Below are 24,253 nucleotides of genomic sequence, written 5' to 3'. Positions count from 1 at the left end.
GGTGGGAGACACTAAGAAGGGTTAAGAGATTAAAAGACATGACGTACAGCGTTTGTGAACACAACTAGCATTTAATTCTTCAAACAGGTATTTACAAGTAAGGCCCCCATCCGAGATACATCTGACACAGCAGCTTGTCGTCCGTGGCCTCTTCTATGAGGTAGTGAACATGACCTTCTATGGACAAAGGTAGACCCAGAACTTTGTTCCGGCTCTTGATCACTCCCTGGAGACGCTGCTCGATGTCGCACACGTGAGTCTTAGCCTGGCCGAGCAGACGAGAAAATGAGAAACAATAACAACCATGATAAAAACTCGAATAACCGTCAGTAACACACCTTTTCATTCACGATCTCTCCCGTCTCGTTGGGCTGAGCTTTAGACAAACCTTTGCTTTGTTTGCTCCATTCCACCAGCGGGTCATGCAGGAAGGTCTTCAGAACACTTACAGGAAAATAGCAAACACACCAGTGAGGCCTCCTTACTTTTTATTTTAGTGTAAAACCTTCCTTCTTGTACAATAGCTCTCCATATTTGCCGACCAACAACAGGAAACTGGACCAGTATATATTTTTAAACTCTCCCTGATGAAAGCTATGACTGCATGTCTCTCATCTGTTTACGTTCAAGAGCGAGAGCTAAAGTTGTACTTGACAAACAACCGTGTAAAAGGTTTTCTGACCTCATAAGGGGCTCCCTCTGATCCCTCATCAGTCTCAGAGTGACCTCACAGGCCTGCCGGAAGAGGCCCTCTGTGCCCATCGGCCCCATGGCGTGGACCATGTTCTGGGTGAGTCGGAAGGGAACCACCTCAGGGACGTCGAAAGTCTCCCCCTAGTGGAGTGAAGAGGAATAAAGGGTCAATGATTTTCCCCCTTTCCGTTAGGAAACGATCAAACCTTGTTGAAGAGACAGTTGAAATCCACATGAACACATTCTCCGGTGAACGAGTCGAAGAGGATATTCTCTCCGTGCCGATCTCCCAGACCAAGGATGTAACCAACCATGGACATGACAGCGATTGAGCGGCAGTACGCAGAGCGACTGCTGTACCTGTTGGCAAAACGTATCAACATTTACCAGGGGGTCAACAAAACGACAGAAATCAACTCGTACCATGAAGTTGGGTCGGGGAAGGTCTTGAGAAACCACTCGTGGAACACCGGAGGGTGTCGAGCACACAGCACTTCTTTGTGGATTCGAAGTTTCTCCTCAAGGGGAGCCGTTTTGGGCAGAAGCAGCTTTCGTAACTCTTTACCGGACAAGAAGATTCCTGGCGGACATTTGCGTTTGAGACAAAAGCAAGCCAGGGTCAAGTCATGTTATTCCTTTATCACGTCCACAAATATGAAAATACATGTCATCCGTGAGAAAAAGACAAGTTAGATAATTAGAACGTCTAGAAGGGCATCATGGGAGTTCATCGTTTCCCTGCATCTGCCATAAAACAAATCCCTCAAGTTTACCTCTCTCCTTGTAGAGTTTGGTGAGAATGGGTCGCAGCCCGGCAGTGTTGCTGACCCATTCTACGATGCCACACTCCTCGTTGAGAGGAATCACTGCATACGTGCGGATGTGCAGCTCTCTTCCTCTGGACTCGGCATCTTTACGGAGGCACTGAACACACACACACACACACACACACACACACACACACACACACACACACACACACACACACACACACACACACACACACACACACACACACACACACACACACACACACACACACACACACACACACACACACACACACACACACACACAAAGTCAGACTCACCCTGACGCTGTCAATCAAACAGTAAGATATTCAAAACATTTGGGAAATCTAAAGTCCACACACCTTGTTAATGAGGCAATTGAACTCCATTAGCCTGCAGTCTTTCCTCAGGTCGTCTTTAGGTTTACACATCATGGTGTAGCTCCGTCCATCTGAACCCCTCAGACCGATCTTCTTTGGTTTCTGTAGGGAGGTCAGGACCTCCACCTTGAAGACCACAATATATTCAGGTGTTTTGAGGGTTGAACCTCCGACAGAAATGTTGATTATTGTTATTACTCTGAGACACGTGGAAATAAACCAGTGTTATCTTAGTGTCAATATAATTCTATAAAGATTTGGGGGAACCAATTTCAAAAAATTAAATCTGATATAATCTTGAAATAAATAATAAAAGTAAACTATTTGCTTGACTTGAATGAATTGTCTTTGTAAATATACAATAAAATGGCTGTTTTTTAACAGTGAATTAAAACAAAATTGAATCAAACCAAATCACTTTTCTACTCAGTTCCACAGACAGAGAGCTGCATGGTTACATTATGCCATTGCTGCTGAAGAGTGACCTCTTCTGTCCAAAACATACAGTAAAGCTGATCACATCCCCGACATCGTAAATCAAACTTTTTTGCGGTAACACTTTAGTAACTCACCGAGTCGTCGAAGCTATCGATGTATGCCCAGTGTCCAGGAAACGGATCGTGGTCCGTGCTGGTGCCACCGGTGCAGGGTAAGGTGGGGATGAGGACAATCTGCAGGGGAATCAGGATCTGGCTGAAACTGGCGTCCTCGACCAGACGCTTCAATGGCTTGAAGTGGACGCCCATGCTGAGGGTGGTGCTGTTGCCGTCCGCCTGCACGTAAACACAGCCGCCGTCAATCTGATTTATTTCTTACAAATGTGCGTTCATGTGTACCGGCTTGTTGCAGAGCTGCAGCATCCAGTCGGTCAGCCTGTTGGCATCGCCGATGAATTTATCCAGCGAAGACTTGAGGCTGATGGCTTTTTTGAGGATCTGACTGCAGCGGTTCTTTCTCATCGGATAGGTCGACTGCAGCAAAAAAAGAGAAAAGGAATCCATCACCAACTATAAATAGTTAGAACGAGTCATGCGTGGTAGAAAATATCACAATATTTTATTTAACGATATTCCACCGTAATGTATCGCTTTTTTATTTAGAATTAACATTAATGATTACATTAAATAGACTTGGAAACCTGAAATTGGGTTTCCAGTTGACAGTAAGCGATAGTTTCAGAAAGAAGAGCAAATAAAAGAACAAAGTGCAAGGGATGACAAAGTGCAAATATAAGGATACAAAGATTATCATAGAATAACATTCCAATCTGCTCCTGCCCCCAAACTCATTATACAATCTTACAGCACGAGGAATGAATGAGTCCCTGAGTCTATTAGTGTTGCATCATTGGAGGAGCATTCGTGTTTCATCTTCTTCTCTGCTTACTGATGACAGTGTTCAGAGGATGACTGTCATCAACCATGATGGACAGTAGTTTGTTCAATGATCTCTCTGCAACTGTCACCAGTGAGTCCAGCTTCATTCCAACCACAGAACCAGCCTTCCTGATCAACCTGTCCAACCTGTTGACGTTCCTCTTGGACACAGTCCCACCCCAACACAATATTCACAGCAATTGTTCAATTGTGTGTTGCAGTTAAAGATTTGGTCGCTAGATGGCAAGACTAAATCCCTTCTCCGTGCCAAAAGAACAGGGAAATAAAGCAAGATCCCAGCGATGACTGAGGATGAGAGGATACAGTTGAAGTTTGCAGCTTTTAAAGATGAGAACAGCAAAAATGAAAGCAGTTACGACTTTGTCAAGAGACATGCTTTCACTCGTTAAATACAAATACATTGTATTGTTGCTCTTGTATTGTGATACGCGTATCACCAGATTCTTGGCAATCATCCCTATAAACTACCTTGGAGACCGCGGTCATCAACCACATGGCCTGCTGGGGGTACGCCAGGAAAACCTTGGCCACGATGCTCATGAGGACGGAGAAGACCTCATCGCTGGAGTGACAGACCCTGGAGATGAGCTGCGAGAAGGCGGTCAGGAACTGATAAGGCGCCAGGTTGGCACAGTTGTCACTCATCGCGGCGTTGATTCTGCCCAGCTCCTGTCGCATCTGACGATCCGCTCGGCCGGCTGTGGTAGAGAGGGTGAATAAATCCATCAAGCTTTTCTCCAGCATGACCAAGATCCAAGATTGACATTCTCTTTAAACACTCACCTTTCTCGCACTCGCACACTTTGGCTCCAAAATCTAACCAGAGCGAAAGCATGCGGGGCATGGCCTGATAGATGTACTGATTTCCATACTGTAGAGCTCTGCCACAAAAAAGAAATCCAGGATATGAATCACTCCTTCATCAAAGTTGCAAAAAGGTAGCGTTCTTACTTTCCAAAATACGTGACGATGTATCTGATGAGGTTTCCCTGCTTCTCCAGCTTGTTATCCGTCACCATCGGCATCACTTTGTCGTAATACTTGGCCAGATAGAAGTTTCCATCTTCCCATTCTGGCAGAAGGTTAGTGACGTCCTGCAACAAAGACAAAGACGATGATAGATGAAATAGTATTTAAAACCTACATTAGCTTATTTTGTACTCTGTGTATTTTGATATCTTATGGAATTTATTTAGTGGCATGTGTTTGCAGGGAAGACACATTTGCAGCTGATGCGATCCACAATCAGAAAACTACAAAAAAAGGTTTAGTTTAGATTAGTCATAAAAGAAAATATAAAAATCACTTAGAACTTAGTTGCCATTGTTCTCTGCATTAGGTTGTAGTGACTACACGTGTCAAAAATATCTGCCAAGTCCTCCCGGATGGTTAGTTCAAATCAAAATAGATTCATGTTCATATTGATATACTGATCTATAAAGATGCCAGTGTGTAAAATGAGCTAAGGAACACACTGTGGGTTATACAGTGACTTCCATAAAGTAAAAATGACATTGAAGGACTTCAAATTCTGGTCAAATCCACTGGTTGCTTTCGGAAAACGACTCAATGAAATGAGCGGGACTTATAGCTTGAAAACGTTGTTTCTGGCGACCTCGCGTGTCGGACAAGTGTAACTGCAATTGCTTAAAATCTTGAATAAATATATACAGCAGGTTTTTTTTGTTTGTTTACAAAAACAGTATATAGTTTTTGTACTACACAGTCATGTAAAAAAAAAAAATTACCTTATAAGCCTTCATGATTGCATTTGACTCGAAATTAGCCGTCTCCTCCATGAAGCGGCCGACCAGGAGCATTGCCTTGCCCTTTGTCTGCAGTGAGCGAGTGTCTATCTGGAGCTCATCGTCAGAGAAACACTGAGCAACTCCCTTTTGCAGAACGATCAGAGCCTGATGAACATCTCCCTGAAGAAAACGACACACACTGAGGTTTGGTTTGGACAGACAAACTGTCTTTTTTTAAAAAATTTTTTTAGAATCCCTTATTTGTCCCGCGAGGGGATGGGAGTAGGCTGCACACCTGCGCCAAGTCTACCATCAGGAGCAATCAGGGTAAAGTGTCTTGCTCAGGGACACAACGACACAAGCTTGTCTATAGCTGGGATTGAACCTGCAACCTTTTGGACTGCAGGCAACCACTCTACCATCTGAGCTATGACGCCCCCTTTTGAAGGTTTTATGTGGAATTTAACTTTTCAAATGTATAAACTTTATATTTTATGTATTGAAATGTTGTTGTTTTTTAAGCATTGATTTATTTTTTGACTAATTTAATTTAATAATTTCTAGGTTGAATACATTTTATTTTAAATAATTGAATTTGAAAAAAAGAACATTTTCAGAATTAATACAATATTTCCCCGCATAGTGTTTATCCAACATTCTAAAAATAAACTTAAAATGAAATTTGAATACATATTTTTTACAATTTTAGGATTTAAAATTCAATATAGAAATGTGTGTTATAGTGCCACCAGCCAAAATACCAAGAGGACCTTTCACCAAACCATGGTCGTAGTATTGTACTTATAGTTGTATGTTAAATTTAAAAGGCAACAAATTATTTAATTTATAACGTTGTTTTAAATGTTACTATTGGAATTAGAATACCCTTCATGTTAAAAGATTAATTCATTTGGAAAATATTCAATTTTTTTAATTCAATAATTCCAAAAATAAAATGTAGAAACAAGGAACTTGTATGCATTTACCTTGGACCAGAGCCACTTTGCCTTCTCTGTCACCAATTCAGCCAGATGTGTGTTTTTTGCATTCAGCAGGGCATTGAAGGCAGTCTGATGGTGTCCACCTTTGCGAGCCACTCGAGCGCTCTGCAGCCAGGACTCTCCCACCAGCTCTTCACTCATTGGCCTTTGAAAATGACATCACAGATCACAGAATAGATGTTGATGACATGAGTCCGACGTTTTTGCACAACGGTCGGAACCTCCTTACATTGATCCGAGGCTCAGGAGGGCACGACGGAGAGCCAGGATAGGCTCTTTTGCCCTGAAGGACTTCTGGGTCATCTCCAGTCGGTCGGACCAATGTAAGGAAACTTGATCCAGATTGACCTTATGGACATCCTTGTGTTTATTCAGCTCCGTAAAGGAGTGCTCCAACTCACTGAGCATGTGGAGTCTGGAAACATGAAACACAAGTTAGTTTACTTGAAAAAGTGTTTAAAAAAATGATGTCCAAAGTAAATGTATCATTTATCCGGACCACTGTGCCACTCCTTTATCTCAAATTATAAGAGCTAGTTTTATAACTTCACTAAAAACTAATTTAAACATAAAGATACATAAATGTATTTTTTATTCAGGAAAGACCCTAATAGCTGTACAGTCTGTTAACTATTCTCCTAACAAGACAACATAAGGGATACCACAAACACATTTGTTTTCAGGCCTTCAGGTCACTTTGACCCTGAGATAACACAAGGGTTAAATCCCAATTAAGATTAGCATGTTAAGTTTAAGATTCTTCATCTATGGTTGGTTTAGTTCTCTGCTATAAAGATATAGCAGATGATGGTCCGACAGACCTGACGATGTACTCGTAGCCTCTCTGGTATGTTCCGAACTCGTAGCTGGCCGCAGAAAGTGGGACCACCTGCTCCTTCCTGACCAGCTTCAGCTTCTCGTAGAAACTCTCGGCATCCTTCTTCTTTGCCGACAGAAGCAGCTCACCTAGCGTGAGCCCCCAGCTGCTGGACTGGCGGTCTGAAAAGAAAAGTTAGAAATGCGTTAATTACTCTTGGTCTAATCGTGTTACTTTAATGTTGTGAAGTCTCTGTTACACCATTGCCAATCTCTACATATAAAGTACATTTGATTAAAAGCAACATAAAGGCTCTTTTATTAAGTTTTCCATTTTATATTCCCTGTAACATCAAAAAGAACTTCAAAAGAAAACACTGTCTCACAGACTCTCAGGCCAGTTGTCTAGACTAAGTTATGTAGAGCAGATGAGAACGAATAATAAAACTGTCAAAATATAACACATTGTTGCTTTAAGATCCAACATTTTCGAAATGTGGATTCTTGACAAGTAAACATTCCTACCTGAACTCAAGTAATCCTCCAGTAGATCCCATTTGCCAAGTTTCCAGGCTGCTTCCACTCTGTAGGTGTTCAACTCAGACTTCCATTGCTGCCTAAAGATTCACCAGTTCATAACGGTTTACATCTTGATAGACATTAGTTGATTTGACTCTTTCACTTTATATTCCTCACCTGTTGGCCAAGACACCGTTGACCTGTGTGATGACTGTCGACAGTTGACCCAGGCCGAGCATGGAGGTCATGACCCCATGATAGTGTCCAATCTAGACAAAAGAATGAAAGCCAAAAATGTAACAGTACATTTCTTTAGGTGATTCATTAGACAGAGGTTATAGATGATAGTGTTGAGCTTGATTTAAAATTTAATCTATTTTCACAATCTTAGTTTGTATTCTCACCTAGTTCCATATACAAGGCATCCAAAATAAGCATTTTGAAACTCAATTTTAACAATGATCCGTTAATGTTGCATTTTTATTGCATGAGAACATACAAACTCGCTCTTTTGGTGCCAGATAATAGAATTTCACTTAAACTGGTTGTAGAATCCTAAAACTTCACTTGGTTGTTTCTTGAATATTATACATAACAGTAATTTAAATCTAAACAACACTGGTAACCAACACATTAAATATAATGTAAGAGAATATGAATGATTTTAACAGGATGTTTCCAATGATTTGACAAAACTCATTTTTTTCAAATGACGCATTGTTATGTCAATCAGCACATCTAAGTTTAAACTTTTGTCCTCAATATTTAATCCTTACTCATGTTTTTAACTGGATGGACTAACGGTACCTGGTCAGGCTCCAGTTGGATGGCACGGTCATAACAAGCCGTTGCATCACTGAGCAGCCCGATACTCTTGTGCTCCAAAATCTGCTCCCGCAGTGACGGTTCTTCTCTCCGCACAGCGTTCACCCCTCTCACGCCATCAGGTTCATGCATTGCAGCATAAAGGGTCTGTAAGAATAATAACCATTTTACGCATTATCACTTTTGACATGAGACATTTTGTATCATTAACAATTCTTAGGATTTATTATTGGAACACAGGACAAAAGGATTTGACATCATGAGAAACTGCCAAGACAAGCACCCTTACAGTAAATAGTCGGACGGTGCACAACCACCTTATCTATGGAGGACTCAACACAAAAAAAAAAAAATGTCTTGATGCATAAATGATACGTTTCAGGATTAAGGAGTTTCCCAACAAACGCTTTGGTACCAAATCGTAATCTTAAAAAGTATTGTCATTGAGAGGTATTCTTATTTTATGGATAAAATTAAAGTTAGAGTAGGGTGTAAGCAAGCTGTGTTTTTTCTTGCACCTGACGCTTCTTGTGATTTGCCGGGACCCGTTTGTTCCTTCCTCTTTTAAAGTGGTATTTAAAGTGTCTTGTGATAACTATCTTATGATTTGACACTTCATTAAAAGTAACTGGTAGAAAACTATTCCATATTATTTAAAGGATGTGTTTGAAGTATTTTACAATTTGAATAGTATTTATTCTTACTAAAACAATACTTCCTGAAGTTGAAAATACAATGTGTTTGCACGTTTTATTTAAAAAATATCTGGATTATTTTATCATATTTTCTACACATGCTCTTCACAAAAAGAAAAAGTAACTTTTATTCCAACTAAGTAAATTCAATATAATTTTTTATTTAGATGGATAAATTAACTTTATTCAGAGTGACTATTTTTACTTGAGGAGATTCTTAAGAGATTTCGGAACTTCTACGTGTTTTTTGCCAAATCACCTGCAGGAAAGTAAGGTGGTCCTGGATGCTTTCTTTGTTTTCTAGGATGTAGGCTTCAAAGTGCATGAGGGCACGAGTGTACGCTTTGGAGCGGAGCGAAGCCTTGGCCATGATGTCCTGTGGGATTCCTTTCAGGAAGCCGACCACTCGCAGGTATTCACCGCCCTCTAGAAAAACACATTTGAATAAAATAAACATTATTTTAACAGGTTTATTCAAAAGATACACATAAAAGTGTCAAATCCAAGGCCTGCTGAGTCATTATATGTGTGGCACAGTAGTCGGGACACACTCACCTTTAAAGATCCCAGTGTTTAAACTTAAGCAAACATAAATAATTAAGGTCAACTATTAAATAGACAAACCTGTCATGCCTTTATTTTGCCAGTTAAACAACATTTTTGAATGTAGAAGTTACTAACAAAACAAAAAAAGCTTCAGGTTTTGTTAAGAAAACATACTGTAGTACTAACTGAAATAGGAGTTAGATATGATGTCACTGGATTAGAAGTGACATGTTATAAAAAGGGTGTTACAAAAACATCTTACCGCTGTTGTTTGGTTTGGCGTAGAGGATGTGTCGACTCCACTGCGTGAGGTGAGACAACATGCTGAAGACAGTCTGTGTGCTGAGCTGTGACAGGCTGGAGGCCGCCTCCTGAACCCCCGCGTCTCGACCGTCCCCATCCGTCAGCACAGAGAGCATCTCCTCTCTCACCTGAGGAGTTCATTTAGCCATTATTACCTCTGCCCTTCTTCCATTAGGAGCGCAAATGTCAATTAAAAAGTACCTCTTGCTGCTCTGTGTCGGTGCAGCCGAGCAGCATGTAGAGAAGGATGTGCGGCAGCAGGTAGATGGTGACTTTGTAGTCGTGTTTGATGATGAAACTGCAAGAGGTGAAAACCTTGCCGGCCAGTTCATGTCTCACCTGTTAACCCCCGAAAATAACGCTTGTCATATAAACGTCTTCAAATAGAAACCATTAATAAACATCTCAAGATTTAAAACTTAATATGGTTCTGGTTTGACCACAGCCTAAAGCTGTGCCAATAAAAAGGAAGCATGAACCAGCAACACATACTCTGTCGGACAAAGAATGCAAAATCATCAATAGCAGTTATAACGTCTACAGACTTTTGAGTGCCAACACTAATTCATATTTAAAAACTAATTTATTTACTTGTTTTATTGCTTTCAGTCAGAAAATAAATGTTTAAGCCAACTTGAATATCCTTGTGAGGCTACTTTATTAAAGCAAAACATGAAAATAATACTTTAAATTTGTTTTAATGTGAAATATGGCAAACCTAATGTGAAGATATGTAAAAGCAATTTTAACTTTTTATGGGTTTTAAGAATTACCTTTTTTTTAAATGCTTGAATACCCGATAGATGTCTCTTCATCTCAATTATAAGCAATATATTAAATTTAGTAATATTAGCAAATTTATTTAGATTTATTAAATAACTCTAAGGTAACTTTTCTGTTCCTTTTACAGCTGGTCCGTCTCAGACTTTCTTATCTTAGTGCAATGTAATTATGATTTGACCACTTTCTTGCCATACTTTAAAGTCAGCAGTAGTTGGTGCAGCTCAAAGTTTTTTTTTTTCATATCGTTCCCCCCAGGTTTAGCTTCCTCTTCAGGAGCTTCTGTCCCAGCTTGTTTGAGGGAAAGATCAGATGATGTGATATGCTGGCAACATATTCTATCTACCAGGTGCAGGATGACTCTAAACCCTTGCTTTTTCCCATGGCTCCTCCAACTGTTAAAATGGGCAATTCTAATCAAAATGGAGTTAACCTCTAGAAATGTGAGGCTTCAACATACACACCAGAAGCCCCAGACAGAGTGAAGCTTAAAAGAGTTCTGTGTTACCGACCACCTGTGTACTGAATCAAAGTGTACGATGTTTGTATATTCGGGAGTCGTTACAAATTGGAAACTGGTAAATGTTCTTCATGGAAATTATAGTTATTTTTTTCTTTGGTAAAAATGGAAAGGGGTCCCCAAGCACTATAAAGGGTTAGAATAAAGTCACCTTGCTAATCAGGTATCCAGCCCAGGTGGCAGACCAATCTGAGAATTTGGTGCCTGTTTTGCTTAAATAGACCGGCTTCTTGAGTTTAGACCAGTTGACTTCTTTCTGGCTGCTCTTATACCTGTAGATAGGAATGAAAAGAGTCTTAAATACAGAAAATATTGGAAAAGTTCAGTCATATCTTCCACCTGCTGTTGAGATGAGGCTCGAGTATTTCCTGGATCTGCTCCGGAAATCTCCTCCAAAGACGGCGTCCAGTAGAATCTGTTCGAGCCTCTCGGCACTCAAAAATGGAAAGCAGTTCCTGCCGTACGGATAAATAAAATATAACATTAAAAAAATGTCTTTATAAGATGAGGTTTCATTCTGTTTACCTGTATTGCATAGGCAGCAGAGTCTTGAGCTCTCACGTCATCAGCATAAGCCAGAAAGGTTCTGGTCAGTTCAGTGATAAGTTCGTAGGCAAAATTAGGATCATCAACTCCACTCTGGCGGGAAAAAACATGTATATTTCCACGTGTTAATTTGGCTGAAATCATATTTTGAAAAAATAAATGAACAGAATTGATCTAAAAAATGTAAAACATAAGTCACGACGTATATAATATTCTCTAACTTGAAAAATAAATACATTTAAAAATCATGAAAAGGCACCAAATAGCACTAGTGGCAAACAGCTGGTTCTATGTACCACAAAAGTATTGCGATCCCCATGAGTGTGTGTCTGCGACAAGTCCAAACGTCCAGGATCCACGGCTCCGAGCTCCCCCAGGCACTCCCCACACAGCAACCTTGCTTCTGGAGACGAGTCCTGGCAGCCCTTGAGCAGAACAGACACCAGACTAGAAATCACCGGCTCAACCGCTTCACTCGCGCAGACCTGACGCAGCAACCAATCCTGAAAAGCCAAAGACAAAAATGTTTAAACATTTAAAGCTCATTGTACAGCTGTCAAGTATTAAGATTTACATTACAGCAAATATAATCCAATAGTCATCTAACCAATCAATACTGCTCAACATTTATTAGTTTTTATTGCTGTTTGCATTGTATTTTATTTAGTTATGAGCATTTAAGACAATTATTTGTTTCCTGGAAAACGATCTAAAATATTGCTATAAATCCTCTTCACGTCCTGATTGCAAAGAACGAAATACTCACATAAATTAAACTATTTTGCTGCCTGGGGATGGTGAAATTCCATAAAACAAAAATGTCCAAACTTCATTCAAAAATGCCATAAAATAAAAGGAAATAAAAAGACATTTCAATGGAAAAAGTACACTAAAGATTTAAGCTTAGAAAGTTTTAAGTAGTGTTTCTGGCTCCCCCTACTGCGGGTATACTGCAAGTTCCACGTTGTAAATTCTCAGTTTTCCGCATGTACGCTTGTTTACAAAAAAAAAAATCTAATTAAGTCATTCTTTCTTGTAACATTTTGTTACAAGAAAGACATTAGTCTCCAGGTCTGTCACCAAGACAAAGTTACGTAATGAAAACCATTTTTTAAAATAATAGCTAGAGAGTTCTGCTCTAAACTACTACTTCAAAAAAATGTTGTATATTGTTGATATTTAATTGAATTTAACAGAATAATAGGATGTACCTGGTTGCTGTGCATCAAGTCTCTGAGGCTTGTGAGAGCATGAATCCTGACGTCTACATTTTCATGCTGCACGGCTCTCATTGAGAGTTGCAGTGCTGCAGCCAGGTCGCTGCTACTGGCCGTCAGCTGAAAGGACAGGAGACATGTCAAACTACAATGTTGCTAAAGTTTAAACAGTAAATAATAAAAAACCTTTTTGTAGTTTTGCAGAACAGTATGGATGTCCCTGAGCTCAGGCTGTTCAGGTAGAAAGTAGATCTCATGAAGGTAGTCGCTAACTTCCTCCCTGTGAAAGGTTTTAATGCAGATGTGATTAGTCTTTCCATCACTATGACAACAAATAGAGTTCACGTCAATGACGATGAGCAGTTACCTGTTGTCCAGTATCAAGAAACTTATGATAGATGCAGTTTCTTTTGGCTGAAGGGGAATAAGTGGGAGCAGGGCAACAATAACATGACTCAGCAGAGGACCGAGGTGCGCGGGCTCAACGCTTCGAACAAAACATTCCCATGTCCTGTCCAGAAAGAAATTCAATCAGAGAATGCTGGTGTTTCAAGGACAAACATATGAATATTAAAGTGCAGAACACTTTGTCATGTCGATCCGAAACAATGCAAGTATATAGATGCAGATTGAACCGTCTTCCTTAACATTAATTGTATTATTCTCTTAAATTAGATTTTTTTTTGTTTATTTAGAAAAAAAAGACAAAGATTTATTTTGCTACCGTTACTTTTCATTACATGATAGCTAGATGGATACTTTATTGATCCCCCTGAGGAGAAATTATTTTGTCCGGCAGCAATTACACATCCATCCATAAAAACTTTAATAAATACATGTAAAAACGATCAAATAAATACATAAATCAAATCAAAGATAAAAAAGACATAAATAAATAATTAAAAAATTCTGTAGTAGGTTTGACTTGAAAAATAGAAATCAAAATCATGAAAGATAAAAAATATTCAAAATGATCACAGATCATTACACAAGGAAGGATGAGAAACAAAAACAGCATTATAGTATACCGCAAACGACTTCTATCACTTGTAAGATCACAAACAAGGCAAAAGAATAACAACTGGTCCTATTAAAATACATAAGATAAAGGAGATTAAGACCTCTGAAAACAACTATTAAGTAAAGTATTTTAATTCTGCAGAAGTGACCAATCTAATACTTTAAACACTATATTTCCACTGCTTCCCTACAACGCAGCAACCGATAATGTCATAATTATATGCATCCAAATTTAAACTAACCCTTATGTTATCTCAGGGTCAAAGTGACACGAAGGCAGGAAAACAAATGTTATCCCTTCTGTTGTCAAGTGGTCAAGGTGAACGACCTCAACCACTACATATGTATTTCTGGAAGACAGGGAGGTTGTTCATCTCCACCCATAGACAACACAAGGGATACCGCAAACACATTGAGATGCATTGTTGCAGGACATGTTTGTTACAGGCCATGCTGCCCAGCACTGAATAGGTATCTTAACATTTTCAACATTATACTATGCTTTATACTTTAAAATCAGACTCTTTTTAGTTTTATAAACCTTTATTAATGCTAGAGGTCTTAAAAAAAATGGAACTTTAAATGCTGTATAATGACAATAAAGAGTCTTCAATCTTGCCTCTTGACAATTGACTACGTAGCATTCAACTCCTTTTACACTATTGTAATACATCTGATAAAGTATAAAGGCAACCTGCAGACAAAGGTTAAACCAGATAATAAATAAGCAGTCTTAACGATTCTAAAAAAAATAAAATAGATTTTATAACTAACGATGACAAAATCAATCTTGTTAAAAGGGAACTTACTGGCAGCAGAGCAGGGGGAAGTCCTCTCTGTGCCTGAGACCGGTCCTCAGTGTGGTCATCATCTTCACCCTCACAGAGCTGATGTGTTTGGATCCCATCAGTTTCATTAAAGCCATCACACTGGTCAACACCTGTGTGTCACACAAAGAAAACAACAACAAATAAACGACTACTGAGACAATTTCAATTATATTACGATACTATTATATTACTTGGCCGAGGTAAGGCCAGGAGGCCAAATATAACCATTTGATTGTATATGTGTAGCCCTTAAGAAGTCAGAGTAAAACTATAGTTTTGATCGTAACAAGTTTCATGGATATTTAATGTACAGTGTATTAAAAAAACTGAAATTGCATTACATTACAATTTTATATTAAATAGTTGAAAAAAATAATGATTTATCCTCTTTAACTTGAGGAATATTAAGGATCTTTCTGCATTAGATTAATAGAGTAATAATGTGGGAAGTTTAATTTCCCACCAACCCAAGACAATAAGATTTACTCACCAACTTTTTTCTGTCCTTCTCTCCTGCTCTAGAGCTGAGCAGCTGCATGTTGAAGAAAGCCAGAATCCCAAGGAGTTTTGGTTGAAGATAGTCTGCCTGTTCCCACGAAAACATATGTCATTCAATACATCAGCATAGTGATGGTTTAAAACAGAAATAAATATGTATGTATACATCTATAGATACATTTAAAATATTATAATTGTGTTGTACTGTATACGCTCACCATGTATTCAGTGGTCGTGATATTACGGGGACCCCTGTATGGATCATCGTTTGATGCAAACGAAGCTAGAATACAGAGGCCATTAAATACCTGCAAATACAAAATGGTGGGTAGGTTTTACTTTTAAACTGTAAACGTCATTCCACCACATACCACAGAAAAAAACATCACAAATCAAACATATTAACTATTTTCAACGAAAGAATAAAACACAAGCAAAATCAACTTAAAACTCAGTTGCAGATGGAAAAAAAAGTTTTGCCATATCTTATTCTGGTGCAAATTAAGGAGTAAGAAGTTGGTTAAAACATCATTTATCCAAGCCTAGTACCATGTACTTTGCCCCTATTTCAAAATCGCAGGTGTCTTTATAAAAATTTAATTCATGTGCATTTGATAAATAAACATATGAATCACACAGACTGGTATGTTTCATCAATTACTGGAGGCCAAGTTTGTCACTTATAATGTTTCCATTTATTTAAAACATGATATACTGTAACAACCGCTTAATGTGTTGATTTAAGTGTTTCTTAAATAGATGTTGGACATCATTGTAGTCATCAGTTTGTGTCTGTTTGTACAAAACTGTCTCTTAATTGAAACATTTTCCATTAGAAAATGTACCTAAGCCCCACCTACTGAAAACACTTTTTCTGGAGATTAAATCTTGTTTACCATAACCACACTCACTCTGCTGTGATTGGTCAAACATTGAGGTTCGACACACCGCATCATCAATCCCAAATTGACATCATTTGCCCTTTATATAGACTAAGTCGTTCCTCATTTTAGATACTAAAACAACTTTAATATAAAAAAAGACCAATACCTGCTGGTAGTGCTCCCCTAGTCGCAGCAACAGCTCATTATGAAGACCCTGAAAGTCTTGTCGCAGCAGAGAACCCAGTTCAATCTCCGTCTCACTCTGGACCAGTTCCATGCAAAGAAATAAAGCATTCATTTTAGGCTTGGCTACAAATAATCTTGGTGGTTATCCATCCGACTTAAGGAAGGTTTCAGTTAATCACTTGTCTGATTTGTGCTCGCTTGGCCGGAAGAGTTAGCTTCATAAAGCACAGCATACAATGATACTGATAAATCAACTTTGTTGCTGCAGTGATGAAATCTGTTAATAATGTTTAATCCACAACATGTTTTATAGGCACACTTGTAAGAGATTTAGAAATGAAACTGATCTAGTTACCTGGTGCAATGGTTACTCTAATAGACACTTGCAAAGGTTATATTGATCTAGTTGTTTTTGTTTGCTTTGTTTGTAAGTAAGTGGGTAAGCAATTATTATTTGTAAAGCACTTTTTAACGTTCTTGGCACTTGAGTTATTGCACTTTTTGTTTTCTTTAATTAACAATAATATACATAGAGAAATAAAATACCATAATTTTTGGACTAGAGACATAAACAATACATAATTATGATTAATAATTAATAAAAATAAATTGTATATTCTAAGGCTATCGTTATATTGTGTTAACATGTTATATAAATCAAAATCAAATGTTTTCCTTCATCTGACTGGATGAATAAAAAAATAAACCAAAAGCGTTTCCAGAACATTAATTGGCTAGTTCAAGTCACCTGCTTTTATTTTCTCTCCAAGTTTTTGTATATTTTTTTGTATTGACTAAGTTCTTCATGCTGCCATTTCTCAGACCTCGCCATCCATCTATTGCCGGCAAGCTTACTTGCAGAACGTCTATTTCCGTCTTCAACGGTGAGCTCAAACATCTTTAACTTAAAGCTGCGTTGTATACATTTCTCTGCGTTTTCCATCATTGATTCAATTGAAACCGTCTTGTGTGTTCAGCCATGCGTGACGCGTTACTACTACAGTTTAAACAAAAGTCATCTATACCTGCAGGTAATGGAAGGCCCTTTCCAACTCCTCTTTGGTGCATGAACAGACCAGGTGGCTGAAAATGTACTTAAAGTTGCTCAGAAGAATCTCTCGCCGGTTGGCTTTTAGCTCATTGGCCAGGCAACGGATGAGCGCAGAACCTGTGGTACTGGCCTTAGCGGCCAGATAGGGCAAAAGTACCTGCAGGGTCCGCTGTATACAGACAAAGAAAAGAGGACATTATCAACTGGTGCAAAAACACATTATATTTGGTTCTAAGCTATAGAGAGGACATTTTTATGTTGAAAACTACATATTGGGCATATATTATGTGAATCACTGTGCTTACAGAAAGAAAGCGGTGGAGATCTGGGAAGTCAAACGCATGTGCGATCTGTGCCAGGCTGTCCAGAGCCAGCTCTCTCTGATGGGCCGACTCGCTGCCCTGAGTGCTGCGCAGGGCTGATGCGTGGCGGGAATGAAGTGACTCGACTAGAAACTGAAAAAAGACAAAGAAATGAATGAAGTAAAATAAAACACTTTTTATTCACCGAAAATACACTTCTGTCATTTTGTACCTGGCAAATTGGGTTCTTGTACTGATTGAAGAGGGTTTGAAGTTTGAGGCCCTTGGCAGCAGCTAGGGCTCGGATCTGAGTGGAGGCAGCGACGGAAACCAGCGATGACTTGGACAGAAGACAGTGGAGCAGCCGAAGAAGTGAGAAGGAGACCAAATTTCCCTGAGAGGCTCTGATTTGAGATGGTAAAAATGAACAGCAGAATATAGTCACAATTCAATCAATCTCATGGGAACAATAGATTTTATGTTTTAAGGGCCTGGAAAATGTACCTGCCAATTTCTCCTGTGGTGAGGATGAGTGTATTGCGCAACGCATCGTCTCTATTAATCCTTGCATTGTTGAAAGCCTCCTTAAGTCGGGAAACCAGAAACTGGGTAGATAATACAAAAGATTGTGATTCACTCAGCAACAAAAACATCAGCAAGAAGAAAAACGTAACTGTAAACTCTTACAGAATTCAGTTTGTACTTATTCATCTGTCAAAGAAAATACTTTAAATCATTGACTTACGTCACTGAGATATCCGTCTTGGGAGCTTTGAGTGGGTTCTGTTAATAAAAAGCGAACGGACTCGCCGAACTGAGTTCGGACCACTTGATCAGAATCCTCCATTAGACTGATTACAGAAGACAACATTTCCTTGGAGGTACTGTCGCCTCCGACCAGATTCACGTGTTGACAAAGGTGAGGCAGCCCTTCCAGGAATGCTGTCAAGTAAAAAAAAAACGTATTTAATTCAAACCTTTTCTCATAGATCTTTTTTTAACAGTACCGTGCATTCCACAGGTGAATAGAACGTTTAATTCTTGAGCATTTCATTAACAGAAACTGTACATTACCTTGTTTAACAGCACTGGGGGATTTTTGTCTCAACAGGGGAAGGAATGGTTTGACAAAAGATGCCTTCAGTGATGGAATTACTTCTTCAGAATGTTGTGAAGCGAGACTGAGACGACGGCAGAAAATCGGACCGTTGGACTGGGAAGAAGTGAGGACAGATAGTCCTGACTGGATGCAGCTGAGGTGACCAACAATTCGTGCAAGCTCCGTTTTCACATGCACCGAATCATCCTCCAACTTAGGACTGTTAAGATAGGAAGTACATTTACAATCTAACATAAAAAAATGTGTATAATTACAGTCACTGAGTTTAAACGTACAGCAGGTTTGAATTGATGATGCTCTGGTGTTTTGGTTGCAGGTGATGAAGGAGAAGAGGAAAGGACCGGACGGCTGCTGATCTCACTGTGTCTTCTTCGCTTTCCAGTGCCTTAGAAAACACGAACATTCGCCACGTCTGGCACACGTCGCGGCCCAGGACGGCCATCAGGGAGACACAGTGAGCGCCGACTTCAGCAGCTGGTTCAACAAGAGAGCAACGTATTTAGATGTTTAATATTAAGGACCTGAAATTGTTATGAGTGTAAAGGGAAAAAAAAACATATCATGTAAAACATTTTTGTTTTTTGTTACTATTAATTCAAATTTTGAATTACACAACAACATTATTTTATGAAATTGTTACTAACACCAGAGACCACAAAAAAGCTACAGTTTTGAAGTTGCTACTTCATGAAAATTCTCCCCGTCTGAAATCTAGGTGAACAATAGCTTACGAGAGCCGAGTCCATTGTAAAGTAATAATGGCTTCACTCCTCCTTCAGCCAGCTTTAATCACACCCCACTTTGTTTATACAATGAGTCCCTTGAAGTTGGTTATGGTTAACAAGCCCATTTACCAATGTAAATATTTCAATGAAAAGAGAGTTTTGTACAAACAGACACATATTGGTGAGTAAAATAGAGGTTCAAGATCAATTTAAGAGAAACTCAAATTCACACATTATTTTCTCTTTGATAAATATTTCGGGGCGAAACCTCAAGTAGTAACTGGAGTGGTATGCATTCAGAATAAATAAAGAAAAATAAAGTAAGTAAAATACATGTATATAAAGTATTTGCAACAATTCAAATTATATTATTATTTTTATTTATGCATTATACTGTCAAAAACAGAAATGCTCAGAAATGTATCTTAAAAAACACTGTCTACAAAAACAAACTGATCTAAAATGACTTATTCTACAATCTTAAATTAATACAAAACACACCTATTGACTTTTTTTTGTTACATTTTGATACAATTAGTAACATATGTTCTTTCACTTTTCAAATTCAACATATGTTTAAATGAAGTGTCAGTTTTTTCAAAGGAAAGAAGAAGCATTTGCATTACAAGTTCATTTGTGATATTAAAAAACATAAATACTCACAAAAACAGAGGCCGAGCCTTCGGGCCAAGGCAGTGACCCAAGAGGGGAACTTGCAGCTCTTAAATGCAGACACAGTTGTATTTTCACACACCCAGGGAAGGGACAAGAGAGCACACACACACTCATGGAGCTTGTGTTCACTTTGGGATTTCACTGCACAGGAACAAATACAGTAGAAGCTGATGATTGTAAACTTAACAGAAGTAAATTCAGTTCTTACAAGTAAGGTAGAGTACACAGTCAAGTGTCTGGACAGTTGTTCGGACAGCATCTTGATAGTAATCATGGTCTGTAACAGGCTTTGAGTCGCCCTCCAGGACTGACTGGCAGCTTTCTATGATGCGGCTGAGAGTCTCGGCAGACACCCAAAGCAGAGTCGAGGAGCTAAGAACAAAATGTTGTTAATTCATTGGGACAAATACAAGGATCATAGTTAAAAGGAGAACATACTAATTCAAAGAATGAAAATGTAAGACAGAAGTTAAAAATTGATGCTTTTACCACCGTCCTACTAAATTAATTAAAGACTATTATTACTTTTATGGTTACCTATCAGTATTACTATCATCAAAAATGGATTGATGTTTGTATTCACCTGGTGGGAAAGTAGCACGCAGCAGACAGGTGGAGGATCAGTGCGACCCCCTTTAGAGCTGAGGAAGTTTCTGCTTTCTCTGGTTGAGCAGAGTCCAAGAATGTGAGTAGCTCATCCAGCCGGCTACTGGCCACTGCCCAGGCCTCACTGCGAGCACGCATGTCCACCTCACTTAAAGACACATAAATCCATCTGTTAGAATTACATTTTTTCTAATGTCATCTCAAAAAGATAGTATAACTCATTGTAACTCACATGTATATGTGGTAAATTAATAACATGCTATTTTGAATGTATTAAAAATGTTTAAGTTGCAAAGGATACATATTAAAAACGGTAAAAGTAAAAAAGGCGGATATGAATCTGAAGGTTTGAGAAATAACATAATCATTCAAGTGAATAATGTATTGTATTTATTGGTGCCTTAAAAATAATCTTGCAAATTAAATTAATGCTTGCTTGACACATAATCTGTCCATATTTTTGAACTCATACTCACATCATTGTTTTGGTTGCATCTTTAACGGAGCTTGTGACAGATCGGCAAGATTTCTTTGCAACGGTCTCACCATCTTCTAACTCCTGCATCACTATTAAAGCTTCAGCTTCAAGTGCAGCTTGGAAAAACCCCTCAACACACTGGGAAAAAAAAGAAATGTGTATAAAATATGGTTATTTAGGAGAAAGACAATTCAGTTGGATTGAAAATAAATACAAACTTCTGCTTGGTTTTCTTTTCCGATACTGCATGCTAGCTTTCGGCATACTTCTGCGACTCGCTGCCTTCTTAATAAAGACTCGCTCTCATTAGATGGTGCAACAGAAAGACAGAACTTAAACAACACACATAGACATTCTGTCATTTCTTTTCCCGTTTTGGCTTCCGTCTCTCCGAGTGAGCACACACACTCAAAGAGTTGGGAGAGGTGGATTTGTTCAAAGTGAGTAGAAGCAACATCTGCTGAGTGAAAGAGGCAGCGTGTTAGATTCAGCAGTTCCCCTTCGTAAAGTTCATCTGAAATGGTTGCACATGTGTCGGAGTGAATGCCCAGTAAATGAAGGTAGGCAGTGAAGAAGTCATGGCCTTGTCTTTGGGGAAATCCACCAAGCTCCACCACTCTTCGAAGCATGACCAAGCAGGCTTTACGCAGTCTTGGGGTTCCATTAGCCATGATGGTACACGCCGTTTCCCAGGCAACACTGAGGTCGCGCCGTGAGATAACCCCTCTCAGATTGTCAGTGATGACGTCGATCACAACTGCAGTCAGGGATTCCAGTGAGGCAGGCGATGAAAGAGTTAGAGGAGAAGGGGTTAGAAACAAAGAGCTGGACAGGTGCGAAACACAAAAATGTTCCAGTGTGACGGGCCATTGGATCCGTAGGGGAAGATACAAAGGTGCTTCCACTCCACCCAGTGAGCAAACATGAGTGGTCAGGATGTTGCTGAGGTGCTCAGCGAGCAAGATCATCTCCTGAACGAGGCAACCGAAGATATATGAAGCCCTGACTCTCAGAGTGTGCAACAAAGAGCAAAGGACAGCAGACACTCGCTTGTGGATGCTGTCGCATTCTGGCGCAGCAGTCACACGCAGCAAACGCACTGCCACCCAGTTACTGAAGTCTGAAACACAGGAGACAAGTTTGGAAATGACTTATTCAGTAAGTTACCTTTCACAGGATTCATCATGATCCCTTACCAGTACAACTCTGAGTGGTGTCAGGATATTCGGCAGGCTGGCACGCCGGGTTGGCGAACATAAGGGACGAGGATTTTATTATATGTTGCACAAAGTCTAGCAGCATGACGCAGGCCGGCTCTGATGAGGATTTTTTATTCAGCCCAATAGCGACTGAAAGAACAAATTCAACAATTACATTTTTTTTAAAGAAAGTTCCTGTTTAATAAACAATGTGACATCATGTTATTCATGATGATAGTACACATATGTTCAATTACCAGGTACATTATGATTAAACAGCAACACATACTGTATGTTAAGTTAATTGTATCCAAAAAAAAACTTCTATTCAATTGATATATACTGCTTTATTAGGTACATGTATAAGCTCAGTGTTGTCGATAACCTGTGGAGGGAACTGTAATGAAAGAAATTTGACTTTTCAAGTGCATAAAAAGTTTTATTTTCATAACTGAATCACATCTTGTTATAAACTTTCCAAGTTTTCCCTTGATACCTCCTCAACAACTGGTAAATTGAGATCAATTAAGTTTAAAAACAAAAGTGAAGGGGAGTTGGGTTTCCAAAACGATGAAAATTGGTGAGAGAAAGTAAATGTGTGCTCAGCATCTTCATGTGCAGGCTAGTCCTTCCTTATCCGTGGCAGGGTTGTATACAGGGTTCACTTTAGCTGTCCGATATACAGGACACATGTGACAACGATTGAAATTGTAATTTCTAAACATGTTTTTCTCTTGCCCTAACTTAAACTTATATTGGTCATGCTACTTTTTCTACGTTATCAAGAACCAACTGCAGCCCCGTCTATTGTTGGCCATCTCTGCAACTTCCTTACTTAATAATAATCACTTGAGTCATTTAGAAATCCCAATATTTACTTTACCAATAGCTCGATGCTAAATACTTTTATTGTGGAAAAGCCATCCATTTCAACCTGGTTGAAAGATGTAATACAGTTCTTCAAAGAAAAAATCCCAAATTCACTTAAATTACTTATTTTTCAAGCAAAAAACGCAGATGTATGTATGATGTTATGCCCATCATTTTGTCAATAAGACATAAATATATTAAAAAAAAATTGATGGTTATTTTACTGACCAACGTCCACATCTGTCAAAATCCTGTCAATGAACTGACACAGAATCTGTCTTGGTTTCAACACAGCCTGGCCATAGTCGTTCGCGCTGGAACTGTAAATATAAGCACAAAACCACATTTGCACAATTTTAAATGCTCAACCACGTATTACATCTTAAAAGAAAAAATAAATAATGTTTATTTGGTTCCTTTGACGTCAACTTTAGCCGCATGCTAACCTTGCTAGCTCCTGTAGAGCTGGAATCATCGCCGACATCTCCAGGCCTTCCATTTTAACGTCCGAAGTTACCTCTCGCCGTTTATTGCTTGTTTCTTAGATAAATATGTTCATATTTGTTTCACTAGTGGAAGGTGTCGACGCACACATGCCGTCAAAACTTTCGCTCCACTATGACGTATAGTTGTTGTGATACGGAAGCTCGCAAGTGACATTATTTAGTTTGCGCGAAACGGTCAGGAGAAATTCACAAAGTTGTGCACAACCTTCCTATGATTGTTTTACAATAAGTAAGACAACAATGGAGAGCATGAATGGATTTATTTGGAAGACAAGAGCATTTGACCCAGTTTTAGGATTATTTCTGGGGGGGTTCCTCTTAAATTCTCTGCAATATATTAGATTTAGAACAATAATGTGATATTTTAGTCACATATATTTGTAGACTTATTAGGTCACATCACCTGACGAATATAATCTGGCTATGGCACCAGCATAAGCAACCTTTCATTCCCCCTTATATCCACCACCTCTTCTAATGTAATCTTTTTTTAAATACCAATAACACAATATTTGGATTTCACTCA

The 24,253-nt window shown here is 38.9% G+C and overlaps 1 protein-coding gene across 1 annotated transcript; it reads right to left on the bottom strand.

Annotated features, from left to right (window-relative positions):
* Nucleotides 1–68: 68 nt before the first annotated feature.
* Nucleotides 69–23,821, bottom strand: atr (ATR checkpoint kinase). Its single transcript, XM_087779507.1, has 48 exons — nt 23,668–23,821; nt 23,450–23,541; nt 22,349–22,501; nt 21,371–22,272; nt 21,151–21,290; nt 20,652–20,822; nt 20,277–20,440; nt 20,057–20,209; nt 18,944–19,142; nt 18,623–18,867; nt 18,294–18,490; nt 18,053–18,153; nt 17,781–17,952; nt 17,552–17,701; nt 17,221–17,415; nt 16,176–16,271; nt 15,344–15,433; nt 15,118–15,213; nt 14,607–14,737; nt 13,145–13,288; nt 12,964–13,057; nt 12,772–12,897; nt 11,857–12,063; nt 11,540–11,653; nt 11,354–11,469; nt 11,166–11,286; nt 9,916–10,053; nt 9,674–9,842; nt 9,125–9,291; nt 8,153–8,317; nt 7,523–7,614; nt 7,352–7,443; nt 6,832–7,009; nt 6,240–6,425; nt 5,996–6,155; nt 5,010–5,189; nt 4,213–4,355; nt 4,045–4,142; nt 3,730–3,959; nt 2,701–2,835; nt 2,437–2,637; nt 1,847–1,990; nt 1,467–1,617; nt 1,117–1,273; nt 900–1,053; nt 683–834; nt 339–444; nt 69–265 (listed from the first exon to the last, which is right to left on the bottom strand). Exons 1-48 carry the CDS (start codon nt 23,718–23,720, stop codon nt 92–94), a joined length of 7,794 nt encoding a protein of 2,597 aa, XP_087635633.1. The 5' UTR covers nt 23,721–23,821; the 3' UTR covers nt 69–91.
* Between the last annotated feature and the right edge of the window lie 432 nt (nt 23,822–24,253).

The sequence above is a fragment of the Callionymus lyra genome, chromosome 18, assembly GCF_982586985.1.
Source record: "Callionymus lyra chromosome 18, fCalLyr1.hap1.1, whole genome shotgun sequence".
In the NCBI taxonomy this organism is placed as follows: Eukaryota; Metazoa; Chordata; class Actinopteri; order Syngnathiformes; family Callionymidae; genus Callionymus; species Callionymus lyra.
Note: the sequence above shows the minus strand (reverse complement) of the source record. Positions and strands in the feature narration are given on the sequence as shown.